We start from the raw sequence: 20,816 nt of genomic DNA, 5'->3' as shown, positions 1-20,816 counted from the left end.
CACTGTCTAGATAATATCCTTTGACGCACAGGAGTTTTTAATTTGTTAAAGTCCAATTTGACTATTTTTCTTTTGTTGCTGTGCTTTTGGTGTTCTAAGAATCCATTGGCAGGGTGCCTGGGTGGCTCAGTCAGTTGAGGGTCTGACTCTTGGTTTCAGCTCAGGTCATGATCTTAGGGTCATGAGATCGAGCACCATGTTGGGCTCCACACTCCGTGAGTAGTTGATTGAGATTCTCTCCCTCTCCCTTCCTCTCTGCCCCTCCCCCACACACATTCTCTTTTTTTTTCTCTCTCTCTCTAAAATAAATAAATCTTTTTTTTTTTTAAAGAATCCATTGGCAAATCCAAGATCATGAGGATTCACCTCAATGTTTTCTTCTAAAAATGTTATAGTTTTAGCTCTTATATTTAGGTCACTGATGAATTTTGAATTAATTTTTGTTTATGGTGTGAGGTCAGGGTCCAACTTCATTCTTTTGCATGTGCATATCTGGTTGTCCCAGGACCATTCATTGAAAAGACTATTCTTTCCCCCAATGAATGATCTTGGCACCCTTGTCAAAATCACTTGGCCAACGGTTCGAACTATCCACATGGTCCAGGCCAACCTCAAGGGATTAGGTATAGTTGCAAGGAAGGAGACTAAAAATACATGGTAAAAGAAACCAGTGACTACCACAGTCTTCATGGGGATGACTGCAGAATTCTTCTTGAGGAAACTAAGTAACTCAAGAGAAAGAGCCTCAGATACTGATATTTGGAGCTCTCTATGATAGGTGGGGGTCCCTCATATCTCCCTTTAATGAAGCTTGCTAGTCTACAAAACTCTCTTCATGCAGAACTTTCCAGAAGCTTTTAGCTCCTCACTCTAAAACATGAACAGGCAGCCAAAGACTCCAGATACCTGAGAAAAGTTTTTATTATGAAAGACAAGTCCAAAACAATTAGCAAAAAGGGATTTGGAGAAACAATGACAATGAGGGTAATAAAGTCCCCAAAGGCTACTGTAAATATTGTGGAGACATAACAGATGATATATCATTCCTAAAACAAGAAAAGGGCACCTTTTATCTTTATTTTTTTAAGTAGGCTTGAACTCATGACGCTGAGATCAAGACCTAAGCCAAGATCAAGAGTCAGACACCTAACTGACTGAGCTACCCAGGTGCCCCAGTACTGGAGTATTTAAGGTGGATTCATGACCTCTGTAAACTTATCTTAAAATATTTCAGCAAACCACAACAAGATACCACATTGTATGTTCTAGAACAGTTGTATAAAAAAGCAACAAAAGCAGATGTGGGTTTTGGTTTGTCTTCCTTTTCCCCAACTCCATGTCTAGCTCTTTGTTCCCCCAACTGCTGATGTTGCAGATCCTACAGCAACTTGAGGTCCTCCATCCAATAGAGAGGTAGCAGCTGTCCACTGAATTCTCCACCAACTGTCACAATTATATAAAGTTTAATCTCAATAACACATCCCACTCATACTGATTCTACTTCTCTGATCCAACCCTAATTGATGTAAGGTTGGTACTAATTATCCAAGGGAAGGCAGCCATGTATTCTTCAATGGTACTGCACACATAGGACATCCCTGAAAGACTCTACCAGCCAGTAGTAATGGTAGGATATTTGAAGGGAGGGGCTGGGAGGTCCAGGGGTAGGGAGACTTACTTTGCATGCATTTGTTTGTTTGCATTTTTTTTTACCTTGTGCATGTATACATTTTTCAAACACATGCTCATGATAAAATACAACATGCATACAGAAAAAGCACATAATATATGTAGCCTGTGTGATGATATCCCATTGTGGTTTTAATTTGCATCTCCCAGATTACAAATGAAGCTGAGGACTTCCTTCTATGTTATTGGCCCTATGGATTTCTTACTATTTGTAAGGGCATGTTAAAGTCTTTTGCCATTTTTCTCCCAATTGTCTGTCTTTTTCTTAATGATTTGCAGGAGTTCATTGTTCAGTCTAGGTATAAATTCTTTGTCATTTATATAGATAGCAGATATCTTCTACTCCTCTGTGTGTGTGTGTGTGTGTTTAACCTTCTTTTGAAGAAGTTTCTTTTGATGATGAGAGTTTCTAAATTTAGTTCAGTTGAATTTATCAATTTCTTTCTTTCTTTTTTTTTTAAAGTTTGATTTATTTATTTAAGTAACCTCTACACCCAACGCGGGGCTTGAACTCATGACCCCAAGAGTCCTCTGGCTCCTCTGACTGAGCCACCAGGTGCCCCTCAATGTATTTCCTTTTTTTTTTTTTTTTTAGTTTCAGAGGTAGAATTTAGTGAATCATCAATTGCATATAACACCTAGGGCTCATTACACCCTCAATGTATTTCTTTATTGCTAGTGCTCTGTGTGTTTTATTTAAGTCTTATGGTAAGTCTTGATATCCAGTGAAGCAAATCTTTCACTTTGGTTTCCCCCCTCCCAAGAGCGTCTGGCTATTTTTTGCCTCTTTCCATTCCCATATAAGTTTTGGAATCAGATCATCAAGTTCTTGGGAAAAAAAAAAAAAAGCTGAGATTTTGATTGGGATTGCATTTGATCTATAAATTGTTGTAAGGGGAATTGATGCTTTTCAATCATGAATCTCCTAGTCAATTAACATGGTATTACTCTTCATTTACTTAGGTCTACTTTAATGTCCCTCAAAATTTTTTTACAGTATTTCAAAGAGGTTTTGTACATCTTTTGCAAGATGTTGGATCTTTTTATTCAGTACTCCTTGGGTATAAGAGGAAGCCTTGCTTTTCACTCTTTTGAACTGTGTGAAATTTTTTTTTACCATATACATATATTTTTCAGAATAAATTATTTAGATCTTTAAATCCGTGCTATATCATCATTGCTTGAAAATTGAAACTCTAAAGAGGTACACATTAGGAAGTGTGTGTACACTCCTGTATCCATTTACATATCCCCAACTCTTTCCAAGAGGTAACTGTTATTTTTAGTCTCTTGTCTATCCTTCCAGAATTCTTTTTTAAAAACATTTATTTATTTATTTATTTGAGAGAGAGCGAGCAAGCACATGCGAACAAGCAGGGGGAGGGGGCAGAGGGAGAAGGAGAAGCAGCAGACTTCTCGCCGAGCGGGGACCCCAACATGGGTTTGATCCCATGACCCTGAGATCATGACCTGAGCTGAAATCAAGAGTTGGACACTCAACCAACTGAACCACCCAAGCACGCTTTCCAGAATCCTTCATACACACGCCCTTAAATCTGTATTTCCTCTTGGTATGGTCTGAATGTTTGTGGTACGCTCCAAATTCATATATTGAAATCCACACCCAATGTGATGACATTAGTAGGTAGGGCCTTTGGAAAGTGATTAGGTCATGAGAGGGGAACCCCCATAAATGAGATTGATACCCTTACGAAAGTGACCCCAAAGAGCTCTCTTGTAAACTTCCACGCTGTGAGCACTCTGGACCAGGAAAAGGGTCCTCACTCAACCATGCTGGCACCTTGATCTTGGACTTCAGCTTCCAAAACTGTGAAAAATAAATTGTTATTGTTTATAAGCCACCCAGTCGGTGGTATTTTGTTATGGTAGCACGGGTGGACTAAGACACCTCTCTTCTCAAAACAAATGCTGCAGATGATGTGTCTTTCTGACAAATCTCGCAGGCAAGGCGAAACACAAGGGACCAGTGGCTGTCCTGGACAGCCTTCCTTGTGGAAGGCCTGTTCCTTGCACTCAGAAGAAGCTGAGTGTGCATGCAAGCTGGTGCAGCCACTCTGGAAAACTGTATGGAGGTTCCTCAAAAAGTTGCAAATAGAGCTACCCTATGACCCAGCAATTGCACTACTGGGTATTTACCCCAAAGATACAAATGTAGGGATCCGAAGGGGTACGTGCACCCCGATGTTTACAGCAGCAATGTCCACAATAGCCAAACTGTGGAAAGAGCCAAGATGTCCATCAAGAGATGAATGGATAAAGAAGATGTGGTATATATATACAATGGAATATTATGCAGCCATCAAAAGGAATGAGATCTTGCCATTTGCAACGACGTGGATGGAACTGGAGGGTATTATGTTGAGTGAAATAAGTCAAACAGAGAAAGACATGTATCATATGACCTCACTGATATGAGGAATTCTTAATCTCAGGAAACAAACTGAGGGTTCTGGAGTGGGGGGTGGGGTGGGAGGGATGGGGTGACTGGGTGATAGGCACTGGGGAGGGTATGTGCTCTGGTAAGCGCTGTGAATTGTGCAAGACTGTTGAATCTCAGATCTGTACCTCTGAAACAAATAATGCAATATATGTTAAGGAAAAAAAAAAAAGAAGAAGATGGTAGCGGGAGGGGAAGAATGAAGCGGGGGAAATCGGAGGGGTAGACGAACCATGAGAGACGATGGACTCTGAAAAACAAACAGGGTTCTAGAGGGGAGGGGGTTGGGAGGATGGGTTAGCCTGGTGGTGGGTATTGAGGAGGGCACATTCTGCATGGAGCACTGGGTGTTATGCACAAACAATGAATCATGGAACACTTCATCTAAAACTAATGATGTAATGTATGGGGATTAACATAAGAATAAAAAATAATAATAATAATAATAAATTTTTAAAAAATAAAAAAAAAAGAAGAAGCTGAGTGTGCAAACCCAAGAAGTTCTGATAAAGGGATCCCTGGAGAGGCATTCCCCACTGTTACACTCTGTTCTCTGAACAGGCTTTTAAAATTTTTGATTATCATTTATTAAGTTACAAAGAGCCAGGCCCTGTGCTCTGCTAAGCACTTTATATACTCGACCTGTTTTCTCTTCTTCACCAGCGACCAGAGCCCACATACCCATCCAGTTACAGAAGGCACAGTGCCTAAGGCCATGATACTTACTTTTTGGACCCCATGAAAAATACTTTAATTCTTTTCAAATCAAAAGAAAACGATAAATACAACCTGGCCTTTATTATATTTGTCTTTATAACAATGCAATCAAAAGAAAATAAAAAAAATTAAAATAAAAAGAAGAATAAGAAAAAAAAATAAATATAACAATGCAATCATAAAATATAGTTTTACATTGTTTTTTGTGGAGGAATGCAGCCCCACCAGCAACCCTACCAGGTGGGTACTACTGTTATACAAATTATCCAAGGGAGGAAACTCAAGTGCCTTGGCCAAGGTCAGATGGCTGGAAAGTGTGGCAACAGGGACTTGAACCCAGGCCTGGAGGACCCTGTGTGGCCACCAAGCTAAAGGACCTCCAGCTCAGCACTTCCTTATCCAGGGCACATGTCCGGCTGGAGCTGGGGAGGTTTACGCCGGGAGGAGAAGAGTTAGAAGAGATTTCATGCAGTCTTCAAATATCTTAAGGGCTGTCACATGGAAAGAGATTAGGCCGGTTTTGAATTGTTCCTGAGAACTGAGCTCGCATAGGTGGAGTGAGGTTGCCAGAAAGTAGATTATGATCCAGTGAGATACTGAACTTACTGGGACTAACAAGATCCCTGGCAGTGACAATTTCTCCTGAACACCAAAGAAGGGGCATGTGACCCCAGCCGCTGACAAGAAAAGAATTCAAAACAAGGCTCTGTTCGAGAGATTTGCTGCCTTGGGAGGAGATTCGGATGAGAAAGAGATTAACTTTCATGTCCCTTGGATGTAAAGAGTCTACAGTTGTAAATATGAGCAGTTCATCAGTATAGGGGAGGTGGGATCCTCCCCACCCATACCCCAGTCTCACGAATACTTACTGAGTCCTCTCATATACCATGGATGGGAGCCTGAAGGGATAGACTCTTTGGAAGACCTGTTGGCAGTATCTGTTAATATTTAGACTGTTCGTACCTTTGACTTAGCAGTTCTATATGGAGGAATCTGTCCTACAATATAAGCACATAGATGAGCAAAAGCATTCGCCCAAGGGTGTCTGCCACAGTATGCTTATAATTGCAAAAGATTGGCAACAACCTATGTGTCCATCAGAGAACAGATTAATTGGATGATATAGGATTGATATACTGTGAGTGATGAAGACCCCCACCCTTGAGGATATTGCCCTTAGGGAGGGTGGGGGGGGCGTCAGACAATTAACAAACATCTTTAATAAGTTAAATCATGCAGCACAGTTAGAGATTCAAGGGGGCTGCGTTGGGAACTTGGGAATGTGGGGTGGAGGTGGGGGCAGGGTGCAATTTTAAGTAGGGTGGCTGGGGTAGGCCTCACTGAGAAGGTGACACCTGAGAAAGACCTGAAGTTCACTGGGACACCTGCCCCTTCCTGTCATTCTTTTTAATTTTTTTTTCAAGTTTTTGTTTTGTTTTTAAGTAGGCTCCTCGCCCAACGTGGGGTTTGAACTCACAACCCCGTGATCAAGGGTCAATGCTCTAACCACTGAGTCAGCCAGGTGCCCCCTTCCTTCATCCTAAGGGGAAATTTGCCGAGATAACCCCTTTGATGGGCCTGGCATCCAGCAGGCCTTGGAAGGACTATTGTTCGTTTTAGTCCTGAAATTAAAAAGAGCTCACAAAGCTCTTATCTCAGGAAGATGCCTAAAAACATTTCAGTTTGCAAATCAAGAGTGGGAGGCCTTGGGCTCTGGTGACTGTCTTATCTGCTTCCAAGAAAGGAATTGAAACATCTCATTGGAGGGAAAGATCCTGCCTGTGCATCCTGTTTGCCTGCCTTCCTTTGTAGCAATCGGCCCATTGTGTTTCCATCAGTTTAACTGTCTGGGGAGGCTCCTCAGCTCCCTTTGTCCTTGATAAAGGCCCACAGGGCCTCCTCCATTAGGCAATGATGAAGCCACTGGTGTGGTAAAATCTCTCCCTGCACAGGAGGTCACTAGTCAGCAGGTCCTTAAACCACAGGAGTTGGTCCCTACCAATACATTTATTCTGTGACTTGGCAACAGAAGGGTAGTACCAAAGGGATCAATTTTGCTTGCTTCGTCTGACTCCAAGCAGACCTTATCTGGTTCCTTCTAAAAATGGCTCTGGCCCCTTTAGAGTAACAGGTATCTAATGGGGTCTGCTCTGGTTTACATGTTATCTGACATAGAGAAAGCAGCTCCTTCAAGGGGAGAAGAGACGAACCGGATTTTTACACAAAGCCAGAAATAAGTATCCCAAGACAGATCAATAAAGTCCCAATGCAGGGATGAGGAAAGGCTTTCCTCACACCGACGACACTGCTGAGAAGTGCAGAGAAGACACAGCTGGGGTTTTGACACAGGGAAATGGGGGATGGTGTCCTAGGCAGAAGGCACAGTTAAGAAAAACACATGGAACCTGCTAACAGTGGAGCATATTCAAGCTGTTCTAAGTAGTTCCTTTTGTCCAAAGCATAGTGACAAAGAAAAGAATAAATCATAGTAATAACTAACATTCATTGTGCACTTATATGTGCACGGCAGCATTCAAAACATTTTCTACTCTGTCTGATCCTGTAAGAAAGTATATTAATATCCCAACTCTCTGAGGAAGCAGAGGCAAAGATAGGTTGCTAAATTGCCCATTTGTGGCACCACCAATAATAATAATAATGATAATAACCACAATACTCAACTGCCACTGATTGATTACCATGTCCCCTGAGTGTTGGATGTACCTCCTCTTCTGATCTGACCCTCATTGTCCAGTGAGGAAACTGAGGCCTGGGTAGGAGTAAAATTTTTGTATATTACTGAAGCTAAGTTGGTATTAATTCTAACCAGCTTGTTATAAATTAAGAAGTTAATTGTAATTCCCAGGGCAACCACTAAGAAAACAACTGGAACATATATAGTACAAGAGATAAGGGAATCAAATGGTACACTAGAAAACATCTATCTAACAACAAAAAAAGTAGGCAGTAATGGGGGAATTGAGGAACAAAAAGATATGACAGAGAGAAAACAAACAGCAAAACAGCAGAAGTAAGTCTTACTTACCAGCAATCACATTCAATGTAAGTGGATTAAATTCTCCAATTAAAGAGCAGGTTGACAGAATAATCAAATAACATGAACCAATATTATGCTCACTAGAGATCCAAAGACGCAAATAGGCTGAAAGACAAAGGATAGAAAAAGGCATTCCATGCAAATAGTGGTCAAGAGAGCTGGAATGGTTATAGTGATATCAGAAAAATAAACTTTAAATAAGAAACTATTACAAGAGACGGGGCAACTGGGTGGCTCAGTCAGTTGAGCGTCAGACTCTTGGTCTCAGCTCAGGTCATGATCTCAGGGTCCTGGGATCAAGCCCCAAGTCAGGCTCTGTGCTCAGCGTGACAGAATCAGCTCAAGGTTCTCTCTCCCTCTGCCCCTCCCCACTCTGTAAAATAAATAAATAAATCTTTAAAAAAAAAAAGGAACTGTGGTGACGTCGAGTCGCCATGGCCAGCTACCCGTACGGGCAGGGCTGCCCAGGAGCTGGAGGACAAGCGCCCAGAGCCCCTCTGGGCAGCTACTACCCTGGACCCCCCGATGGTGGAGGGCAGTATGGCAGTGGGGTACCCCCCAGTGGTGGTTATGGAGGGGGTCCTGCCCCCGGAGGGCCTTATGGACTGCCAGCTGGTGGGGGACCCTATGGACACCCCAACCCTGGGGGACTCCCCTCTGGAACTTCAGGAAGACTATATGGTGGAGCGGCCCCAGGGAGCCCCTATGGTCAGCTGCCTCTGAATTCCTACAGTGCCCAGCATCCTGGGCCTTATGGACAGGGACCTCCTCCAGGTGGCGTTCCTCCCAATGTGGATCCTGAGGCTTACTCCTGGTTCCAGTCAGTGGATGCCGATCACAGTGGCTACATCTCCATCAGGGAGCTGAAGCAGGCTCTGGTCAACTCCAACTGGTCCTCTTTCAATGACGAGACATGCCTCATGATGATAAACATGTTTGACAAGACGAAGTCAGGCCGCATCGACGTCTACGGTTTCTCAGCCCTGTGGAAGTTCATCCAGCAGTGGAAGAAACTCTTCCAGCAGTATGACCGGGACCGCTCCAGCTCCATCAGCGACACGGAGCTGCAGAAAGCTCTGTCCCAGATGGGCTACAAGCTGAGCCCCCAGTTCACCCAGCTCCTGGTCTCCCGCTATTGCCCACGCTCCGCCAACCCTGCCATGCAGCTAGACGGCTTCATCCAGGTGTGCACCGAGCTGCAGGTGCTGACCGAGGCCTTCCGGGAGAAGGACACAGCTGTGCAGGGCAACATTCGACTCAGCTTCGAGGACTTCGTCACCATGACAGCTTCTCGGATGCTCTGAGCCAGCCCCTCTGGAGAGAACAGAGTGTACCAGGGACTTTCCTGGCTCTTGAGAGTGGGAGAGGCATGTGGGCCTCTCCTCTTTTCCTGCCCCTCCTAGAAAAAGATTCTCCCTTGCCTGATGCAGCACTGTTTCTGAAGAGGGCCGGGAGTCTCCCCGTCACCAAATCGTGGGGACCTGGGCTGAAGCCACACAGGTAGTGGCCTGATCTAAGAGAGGCCTGGAAGCTGAATGTCCCTAGAGCCCTGAGCATTTGAATGGCCCAGCCTTGCGCCAGGAGCAGGAGATGTCAGTCACTGCAGTGGAGTGAGTAGGGCTCCAGCCTCTAGCTGTCCCTTCTGCACCCTGACACCAGCGGTGAGTGTTCATCAGTCTCTTGCCATTAGCACCTGAGCCCCCTCACCCATACCGTCCTGTCCAGTGAACCCAGTTTCCCCAAAGTGGAAGCTAACCAAGCATGAGAGAGGTTTGTCCGCGGGACCAAGTGGCTTGGGTTCCACCAGCCCCATGCCCCAAATCTGCACATGTTGACTTCTCACTGCCTGGGTGCCGTCCCTGCTCAGGGAGCTCGGACAGGCTGCTCTCTGGGCATCCTTGGTTAGGCTCCCCCTCTGCAGCTTGGAACCCTCCCTTGCCTGCCATTCTCTGCTTGGCTTTAATCCCCAGGGGACAGTTGCCACCTCCCACTGCCAATGCTCTTTTTTTATTTGCGTGTTTTTGTTTTTGTTTTTTCTTTCGGGGCCAAAAGTTCAGTGAAACTGTAAGCTTCAATCAAAGGACAAAACTCTGGAAAAAAAAAAAGGAACTGTTACAAGAGACAAAGAAGGACATTACATAATGACCAAAGGGGAAATCCATTAAGAAGATATGACAATGATTAATCTATATGTGCCTAAAGCAGAGCCCTATAATACATGAAATAACAGCTACCAGAGTAAAGGACAAATAGTCCAACAATAATAGCTGGAGACTACAACACCCTACTTTCAACAATCGGTAGAACTACTAGATAAAAAATCAATAAGGAGAGAGACAACTTGAACACCATAAAGCAATTAGACCTAACAGACTTATATACAACATTCCACTCAAAAACACCATGGTAACAGAATGAAGGGGGAGAAAAATCACATGAACATCCCAAATGAGGCAGAAAAAAACCATTTGGTAAAATCCAACACCCTTTCACGATCAAAATACCCCACAACCAGGACTGGAAAGGAACTACATCAACATGATAAGGGGCATACAAGAAAAACCCTCTTTATATGCAGTAATGGAAGACTTAAAGCTTCCCCGTCTAAGATTGGGAACGAGACAAAAATGCCTACTTTTGCTAATCCTATTCAATACTATACTTGAATGTTTCACAATATAGGATTTATAATTATTCGGGTATGGTGAGTCTAACAGATCGGGAGATGACTGCCATTGAAAAGGTACTTTATAAGGGGTGCCTGGGTGGCTCAGTCGGTTAAGACTCCAACTCTTGGTTTTCGCTCAGGTCATGATGTCAGGGTCGTGAGATCAAGCCCCCTGTCAGGCTCCGCACTCAGCACAGAATGTGTTTAAGACTTTCTCTGCCTCTGCTTTCCCCTCCCCACCTTCCCCCAACCCTGCTCTCTCTCTCTCTCTCAAATAAATAAATAAATCTTTTTTTTTTTTTTAAATCCCATTGTCCTTTTTAGCAGACATGGAAAACCCAAAGCTAAAATTTATATGGTATTTTAAGGGACCCTGAAAAGCCAAAAGGATCTGGGGAAAGAACAAAGTTGGAAGACTCACACTTCATGATTTAAAACTTACTACGAAGCTACAATACCTGAACAGTTTGCCGCTGGCCTAAAGTGTAGACAATATAAGTGAATGGAATAGAGCTGAGATTTTGGAAATAAGCCCATACATCCATTGTTAATGGATTTTGACAAGAGTGCCAAGACTGTTCATTGGGGAAAAGAATGATCTCTTCAACAGATGGTCATGGAACAACTGGATAGCCACATGCAAAACACGGAAGTCAGACCTTGAGCTCACATTGTTTAGAAAAATTAGCTCAGAATGGATCAACAACCTAAATATGAGAGTTGAAACTATAAAATACTTCGAAGAAACCTAGAGGCAAGCCTTCACGATCTTGGATTTGGCAATGGTTTCTTAAATGTGGCACCGACAGCACAAGCAGCAGCAACCACAACAATAGATTGATGATAATAATAATGAATAATTTCCAGTTTATCAAAATTGAAAACATTTGTGCACCAAAGCACACTGTCAGGAGAGTAAAAAGACAGCCCACAGGATAGGAGAAAATGTTTGCAAATCATACATTTGATAAGTCTCTGGTATCCAGAATATGCAAAAAAACAAAACAAAACAAAACCCTAAAAATGTTTACAACTCAAGAACAAGAAAAACGAATAACTCCATTTTAAAATGGGCCGAGGTTCAAAAAGACATTTCTTCAAAGAAGATACTCACATGGGGCGCTTGGGTGGCTCAGTCGGTTAAGGTCTGCCTTCAGCTCAGGTCACCGTCCTGGGGTCCTGGGATCGAGCCCCCCATCGGGCTCCTTGCTCAGTGGGGTGTATGCATCTCCGTCTCCCTCTGTCCCTCCCTCTAGCTTGTACTCTCTCTCTCAAATAAATAAATAAATAAAACCTTAAAAAAAAAAAGAATATCTCAAATGGCCAACAAGCAGATGACAAAAGGCTCAACATCATTAGTTACTGGGAAAATGCACATAAAACCATGATGAGATGCCACTTCACAGACACTAAGACGACTATAGAAAAAACAAAAAAGAAGTAACAGTTTTTGGTGAGGATGTGGAGAAACTGGAAGGCTTACACGATAGGAATGTAATAGTGTATTCTCTGTGGAAAATAGTCTGGCAGGTCCTCAAAAAGGTAAACAGACCAAAAAAAAAAAAAAAAAACCAAACCTGCCATATGATCCAGCCCTTCCATGTCTAGGCATATACCTCAGAATGGAAAAGAAGTGTTTAAATATTAACTTGTACACAAATGCTCCCAGCCTCTTTATTCATAACAGTCCAAAAGTAGAAACGACCTAAGTGTCCATCAGCAGTTGACTGGATAAATAATGTCTAGTCTAGTCAAACAATGGACTAGTTGTCAGCCACAAAAGGCAGTGAGGTATTGATACGCATGACATGGCGGATGAATCTTGAAAACATGCTAAGTGAAAGAACCCACGCATAAAAAGCCACGTATTAGATGCATCTATTTATATGAAATATCCAGAACAAGCGAATCCATAGAGACTGAAAGTAGGTTAGTGGTTGGCAAGGCCAGGGGGTGGGGAAGCAGGGAGTGGGGAATGGCTGCTTAATGGGGATGGGGCTTCCCCTTGGGGTGATGTAAATTCTCTGAAATAGTGGTGGTGGTTGCGCAACGTGGTCAAGGTGTTAAAAGCCACTGACCTGCATCCTTTAAAATGGTGATTTTTATGTCATGTGAATTTTACCTCAATCAGTTAAGAGATGAATAGAAATGAGACCCAACTTGGATGAATGGGATATGAGGAGAGTTTTGCTAAGTGTTTCTGGGCAAGTTCTGGATCTCTGGGAGAGATTCTGGAAGTTGTTTTCTTCTCTGACCATTGTGGTACTTGAATGGGATCCTTGAAACAACTTGGGTCATCTCATCAACCCTTTAAAAAATGGTGTCCATCTATGGGGAGGGTATGAGGGCATCAGTGGCATGCAGTTTGGCACTGTGCCCTGAATAAATGCTCCCCACCGAGTAGGCAGTTGGAGATTGCAGTTTTCAGCCTGTGCTCTTCTTGGGATATGGTTGAGTCTTCTCAAGGAAGGAGATTTTTTTTTTTCAAAAGTTGCCCGGAGGGGTCCTCCCACTAATTTGCTTAAGGCCACCATATATACACCAGCAGCAGCTAGAGCAATCCATAAACTATAAAGAAAGAGGGCCAGGGACCCAGGCACAAGTCAGGTTTTAAACCTGCTAAGAATCTGTACGTCTAGCTGTGTTTAACATTAATTTTTCCTACCAATAGGGAGAATTGATTTGCATAAAAAGTCTAATCAATCTCCCTAAACCAAAATCTTTTGACTCACGTATCTAAAATGTCCAGTGGTAGGGCGCCTGGCTGGCTCAGTCGGAGGACCATGAGACTCTTGATCTTACAGTTGTGAGTTTGAACCCCACCTTGGCTGTAGAGATGACTAAAATAAAATAAGGGGCACCTGGGTGGCTAGTCGGTTAAGCATCTGACTTCAGCTCCGGTCATGATCTCAGGGTTCTGGGATGAAGCCCTGCTTCCCTGCTTCAGGCTTCTCACTCAGCGGGGAGTCTGCTTGTCCCTCTGCCCCTTCCCCTGCTCGTACACTCTCTCTCAAATAAATAAATAAAATCTTAAAAACAATAAAAATAAAACAAAATAAAATAAAATGTCCAGTGGTAAATTTGGCTTCAATCATGGTCCAGGAGCTCAAGAGCCTCTATTACTTGGTTCTGCTTTTCTCTTTGTTGGTGACATTGTCAGGCTGGTTCTCAACTCACGGTCAGAGATGACACCCAGCACTTCCACCTATATTATTCCTACTAAGCCCCAAAGAAAGTCTACATCCCTTGTCCAAAACTCCAGCTGATGCCTTGGGTTTGAATCTCATTGGCCCTGCCGAAGGCACATGTCCATTCCTGGGCCAATCGCTGAGGTGGGTGTGAGTAGAATCTAGTAGATCCAGGCTAGGCCTGGGTTTTATGCCCACTCCTACAGCCCCACTAAAAGGATTGGGGAGCAGGGAGTTAACAGTTCCCCAATGGAACTTTAGGGTGCTGTCCTTAGAAGAATGGACAATGGAAGCTGAGTGGAGACAACAGGTGTTTAGGGGATTTTTGTTTGTTTGTTTTTAGAGAGGGAGGGGGAAGGGGAGAGAGAGAGGGAGAGAGAGAATCTTAAGCAGTCTCCCTGCCCAGCACGGAGCCCCATCTCACAACCCCGAGATCGTGACCAGAACCGAAATCAAGAGTCGGTTGCTTAACCGACTGAGCTACCCAGGTGCCACAAGAAGCAACAAATGCTTAAAGCACATGACAGATGAAGCTCTATGCAATCTGCCCTTTCATATTCCCTTTGTGCCTCTCTGTCTCTCTGACCCTGTCACTTGAGCCTGCTTTCAGTTTCTCAGATGTGCTCATTGTTTCACCTCAGGGCCCTTCCACATGCTGTTCCATGTTCCTGGAATGCTCTTCCAACACTGTGCCTGGCCGACACCTACTTATCCTTTAGCTCTCAGCTCAAACATCACTTCCCTGGGGGAGCTGTGGCCATTTTATCTATACAACTGCAATTCCCATAGCCCATGCTGTTCTTATAAGGTGACTTTGACACTCTGCCCATGAGATGTGTGGTCCGTGTTTCCTTGCCTTGAATCCAGGTGAGCTTGAGACTCCCATCAGAGTGCCACTGCGTGACTTTGGAAGGAGTGGCATTATGTGACTTTCATAAAAGGTGAAAAGCTTCTGCCTGGCTCTCTTGCGAGGCTCACTCTTGGAACCCAGCCACCATGCCGTACGGAAGCCCAAGTAGCCATGGCAGGGCCCCCACGGAGGGGAACTGGGATTCCTGGTCCATATCCCTGGGTGACAGGCCAGCTGATAACCAGCACTGACTTGCCAGCCAGCCCTGTGATGAACCATCTTAAAAGTGGATCCTCCAGAATCTTGACAACATGAAGTGACAGAAGCCAGACATAAAAGGCCACATATTGTATGCTTCTATTTATATGAAACGCCCAGAATGTTAATATCTATAGGAACAGAAAGTAGAGTAGTGGTTGCCAGGGGCTGGGGAGAGGGAAGCATGGAGAGTGACTTTTAATGGGTACAGGATTTCCTTTTAAGGGAATGAAAATGTCCTGGAATTAGATCGTGAAGAGGATGACATAACCTTGTGGATCTACTCAAAACCACTGAGTTGTACCGTTTAAGATGGTGAATTTGATGGTATGAAAATTATATCTTTAAGAAAGTAGACCCACCAGTCCTAGTCAAGCTGCCCTGGCTGATGCCATGGGGAACACAGACTTCGCTGTCCGGGCCCATTTCTGCCCAAACGGCAGATTTGTGGACAAAAATAAATGTTGCTGTTTTAAGCCACTAGGTTTGAGGATAGTTTTGTTACAGAAGAATAGATGCTGATGCTGATATGGAAGCTTCCCCCAGCCTCCTCCTCAGTGTAGGGCAGGGTCCCTGTTGTCTCTGTATTTATTATAGCTCCTATCTCAGTGTGTAATGAAATATTTGACTAATTCTGTCCTCCTCATTGACCAGTAAGCTCTGTGCAGTGTCTTTAGCAAGAACCAGTCCCCAAAGGTGTATGTACCCACAGTGTTCGAGAACCACGTGGCTGATGTCGAAGTAGATGGAAAGCAGGTGGAGTCGGCTTTGTGGGACACAGATGGGCAGGAAGATTAGGATCACCGGAGGGCCCCTCTCCTACTTGGACACTCACGTTCTACTGATGTATTTCTCCATTGACAGCCTTGATAGTTTAGAAAAAAATCCTAGAATAATGGACTCCGGAAGTCAAGCATTTCTGTCCCGACACATGCATCACCCTGCTTGGGAACAAGAAGAGTCTTCAGAATGATGAGCCCACAAGGCAGGAGCTAGCCAAGACGAAGCAGGGGCTGGTACAGACCTTTTCTGCCTTCCTTCGGCTTCATGCTTGAGGCATACATAACTTGTCAGCATTCACACCCACTTCTGAGTGACAGTGAAGCTGAGCAGATAACCAGGACCCTGCAGTGGTGTCATAGGTAGGAAAGTCAAAGCAGCAAGGGGCCAAGGATGTGTTTGTAATGAACGTCATCAAGAGCCAGGGCAGCAGCGGTGACCCACCCAGACATCAGCTTGCCTGGCTGGGTTCAAGCCTGGCTCTGCCACCCATCCCCTATGTGACCTTAAGCCAAGTGCTTGACCCTTCTGTCCTTTGGGTTTAGCGTGTATATTCTCATAACGATTGGAGGTCGAAGAGGAAAGAGAAGTCTTACCTGCGACAAAAATTTGGAAAACTGGAAGAGATTTTGGGGGAGGGCATCAATACTATCCTACATTCTTTTCCAGCATGAAAAAGTCCTTCTTGTATGGATCTGTGAGTTCATTGAAGCAACCACGCATTATAGATTTGCCCAGTTCAAGTGGAATATCAAATAATCTGTCCACTTGCTGGGCAAATGAGATGGAAAACCTTGGAGGTGGCATCAGACTGTGAAGGCGCCGAGTCTCCGCCCAGCTGTCTGAACTTGGGCAGGTCACTTTGCCCCCCTGAGCCTTCCATTCTCCTTCTCACCCTTAAACCAGGATAACAATAGCAACTACTTCCTGGGAATAAGCTAAATGGCGCATGCAAAATGCTTCACACAGTACCTAGGATAGGGATGTGTGAAAAACAACAGCCACTCCTATTTTTTGGAATGTGCTCAGTGCAACGATATTACAAATAAAGACAGAAGCTATTTCTCCCTTAACAAATGCAGAAAGAATTTGAATTCCCTGGGATTCCGACCCATCCCTTTGAATCAATGGTTTGGATTTGGTTGCCATACTCTTAGGGGCCATGAATGGCCAATGTGGAGGCATGTCATATTTTCAAAAGTTGCCTTGACTTATCTGACGAGGAGATACTGTTTCTATAATGTAGTTGTCTCCAGTTTGTAAAATTCCATCTACAGATCTTTTTTATTCCTAATCTTTACAACCTCTTGCTGCAGGTCCTAAGAAAAGGAATGCCTACTAGGAGGGAGGTGACTAAGTCTTGGTAAGACACTTGACTCATTTGAACTGAACTTTGTCCAGTTGGGTTCCTCTAATAAAACATATTTCAGCAAGAGTTACCTCAAGAATTCCTTAATCCCTAATCCTTTTTGTAAACAAGGCATTGAATAAATGTATAGCTCATCCCTCTGAAAAAGACCTTTAGAAAGTGGCATTCTCATTTTACCCGGCAAATCCATTTTACTTCCTCCAAAGGGCTGACATTACTATCCACTGCCTTCCCCAACTCCCCCCTCCCCCGCACACAAAAAATTCCACATTAAAACCTCCCACGCATCAATGTTCCAATGTGAGAACCATGTCTATGCCACAGTTCAGAAGCTGGAACCTGTAATTTCCGTGGGTTGCATTTTCTCAGTCACTGGAGAGCAGGACGGCGGTATAATCCCAGCTCTACCACACTGTCTACTTGCTTGGGGCCGGTTAATTCTCTGAATGTCCGTTTCATCTGTGAGATGAGCTGCCTGGTAGCCCTTCATTCATTTGGTCATTCTACAGATATGTGTGTCAGAGATGATCACGATAAGCAAGGTCTTTGTCCTGCAAGGCAATCCGTGTGGGCACCAGGCGTGAAATAGAATTGCAGCCCAGTGCATGTGGGCAGCATTGTCATGGCGGTGGTGGAGGGTGGGGGAGTTCTGGAACCGTCTGAGGCTGACTTTGCTCAACGTTCCTGCCGCCCTCCAGGTGCAGTGCAGGGAACGCCCTCTGCTCTGGAATTGCTGAGTGATGAGTCACCCTCGAGAACCTGGGGAAGTGGAGCAGGCAGGGGACCAGAGGCCACCAGACTTATTACTGGTCTCCGGGATTGAGTCATGGGTTCCTTGGGAAGCTGACTGTGGGCATTTGTTCGAGAGGGCCACTGGGGTCAACATCTAGAGAGGGGTCTTGGGGGAGGGGAGGAGGAAGCTGAAAAAAAAGGCCTCGACCTACCCCCTCAGGAAGCTCTGAAGTCGAGGAGATCCCAAAGAATTGTCCCAATCTGGGGTAAGGAGGCTGGACCTTTAGACCCTAACATGGCTCGGGCACCGGAAGTGGTCTGCCCCCAAGGAGGGGGCATGACCCTGGGTTTCGGGGTGGGAGGGCCAGGGGCATGGGTGTGGTGCATCTCTACTTGGAAGCCTTCTCTTGTCTCCATACCCATCCCTTTTCTCAGCCCCTCCCACCTCCCAAAATAGATCTGAGAAAAGGAGCCTAATCTGGCCAGGGAAGTTTTAGGAAGAGCCAGGGTATAAACTGAGACCTGACAAAGGAGCAGGAGTCAACTAGGGAGGAAGAGGAGGAAATTTCTGGGCTGAGGGATGGACATGTGCCAAGGCCCAGCAGCAAGAGAGGGAGGGAGAGGAGGGAGGAGGAGGGAGAGGAGGGAGGAGGAGGGAGGAGGAGGGAGAGGAGGGAGGAGGAGGGAGAGGGAGAGGTGTTTCTCACTTCACCAAAAATAGCTATGTAGGGGTCACTGGACTTGGGGTCCAGTTCTGACTTTGCCAAGTGCTCGGAAGTCATGTAAACTCTCCAAACACCAGTTTCTCTGTATAATAAACAAGGATGATTGATACAACTTGCCTCTCAGTTGTTTTTAGGATGACAAGAAATAACACACACATCGTAAGGGCTTCCTAAGTGTCAGGTGTCACGTTTCTTATTACTGGCTATTGCTCAGAGAATCATAATGGTTGATCTGTTTTTTTATTTATTTATTGCTTTTTTTTTTTTTTTTAAAGTAGGCTTCACCCCCAGCGCAGAGCCCAACATGGGGCTCGAACTTAGGACTCTTAGATCAAGACCTAGAGCTGAGATCAGGAGTTGGACACTCAACCGACTGAGCCACCCAGGCACCCCCCAGTAATGGTTTATCTGTTAAATTGTATACCCTTTTCCTGGAAAAATTACAGTACAAGGAGTCAGGAGTCAGCAAACTTTTTCTTGAAGAGCCAGATTCAATATTTTTAAGCTTGTGGACATATGGTCTCTGTTGGAACTACTCAGCTCTTACAGCATGAAAACAAGCGCAGTCTATGCATAGAAAACAGGCAGGGCTGCGTTCTAGTAAGACTTCCATTTCCAGAAACAGGCAGCGGTCCCATACGCCAGCACCTGAACCTGTATTATTAAAACATCGAAACAAGTTTCTGTGGTTGAAGGAGACATTTCGGGTGTCTTTCCCTGCCTTGCTCAGAATGCTCTGTGTACATACCAGTTCCATGATCTGCATTGGCTTACAATATCGCCTAACAATGAAATAAAAAGTGAGACACAACGATAAAATTCTCATCTTGTCATCATAAGACCTCATGATTCAGATTCCATGAAGCTCATAAGCAGCCATTTACTCCACTTGAAATGATCAGTTGCCATGATCTTGTGTCAGAAAACTGACTGCAGTAAAGAGGCATCATGCAGGGACTCTGCATGGACTTTCTATATATAAATAGGAAGGTCATTGCCCTAGCTTGGTTTAACCCCAAAAAGCAGAATCTGAGTCGAGGGCTGGTTTGCAAATAGTTTATTTTGGGAAGAATTCTGGGAAACTGGAGTGGGGATACTGAAGGGGGTGAAGCCAATGCAGTAGTGGGTTATGGGGATGTTTACTGCCCGGGCTATCCCAGTAGAGATCCCCTAAGGAACTATGTAGAATATGTCTCAGAAATGTCCACCCAAGGGGCGCCTGGGTAGCTCAGTCGGTTAAGTGTCCCACTCTTGATTTCAGCTCAGGTCATGATCTCAGGGTCGTGAGATTGAGCCCTGTGTCGGCTCCACACTCAGCACAGAGTCTGCTTGAGATTCTCCCTCTCTCTCTGCCCCTCCCCCTGCCTGTGCTATGAATGAATGAATGAATGAATGAATGAATGAATAAGGAATGTCCACCCGAGACATGGATTATCCACTTGCTCCCCTCGGTCAAAGGAGGTATTAAATCTCTTACATTTTCCAGACTTGAGTATGTTAAGGTACTTAATGCAGTCAAGAGGAGGCGTGAACAGGTTACCCCTGCACATACCTGGTTATGCACAGTAATGCATACACATAATTAAATCAAAATTTAAATCAAAATTAGTCTATGGATTAAGACAGAAGTCTCTCTGACCATCACCCTGTAGTCATCCAGTCCTCCTTCTCAGGGACAATTTTTGCTTTACTTTTTTGTGTATCTTTCCAGAGGCATCCCATGTGTAGGCAAACAAATACTCAGTATTTTTCCTTTCTCTGAACCATTGGTGACATACCGCATACTGTCTACTGGACTACGCTTTTAAAAATTTCTATCTATGCATATTGCTGATAATTACATATGTATATGTTTAGAACTCACTCTTCTTTCAAATGATCATGTTTCATTTATGACTGTACCTTAATTTACTTTACCAGTTTCTCTACTGACAATATTGGTATTTCTGGGAACTTTGAAAAAGTCAGGTTGATTGAGATATCCATGCAATAAAGTTCATTCTTCCAACTGGGCAGCTCTATGCATTTTGATCCATGCGTACAATTGTGTAGTCACAACCAAGATGTAGAACAGTTCCATGACTCCAAAAATTGTCCTAGTGCATCCTTATGGACAGTCCCCTTCATTATCCCAGCCCCTGGCAACCACTGATGAGCTTTCCATACCTTTTCCAAAGGGACTTTGCCTTTTCCAAAATGTTACATAAGTGGAATCCTACAGGATGTAGCTTTTTGAGTCTTGTTTCTTTCACCAAGCACAATGCATTTGAGATTCATGCACATTGTTGCATGTATCAGTGGCCAGCTCCTTTTTATTATTGAGC

General features: G+C 44.3%; 1 protein-coding gene across 1 annotated transcript; it reads left to right on the top strand.

Moving 5' to 3' along the window:
- Window positions 1-8,356: 8,356 nt before the first annotated feature.
- On the top strand, window positions 8,357-9,226 carry LOC110588029 (peflin-like). The gene has a single exon (XM_044915076.1). The coding sequence runs from the start codon at window positions 8,357-8,359 to the stop codon at window positions 9,224-9,226; it is 870 nt and encodes a 289-aa protein (XP_044771011.1).
- Window positions 9,227-20,816: the final 11,590 nt, after the last annotated feature.

Source organism: Neomonachus schauinslandi, chromosome 5, assembly GCF_002201575.2.
Source record: "Neomonachus schauinslandi chromosome 5, ASM220157v2, whole genome shotgun sequence".
NCBI lineage: Eukaryota > Metazoa > Chordata > Mammalia > Carnivora > Phocidae > Neomonachus > Neomonachus schauinslandi.
This window is presented reverse-complemented; position numbering and strand designations above follow the sequence as displayed.

Coding starts and splice junctions, on each gene's coding strand:
- LOC110588029 (XM_044915076.1), top strand. CDS start 8,357: ATGGCCAGCTACCCGTACGGGCAGGGCTGCCCAGGAGCTGGAGGACAA.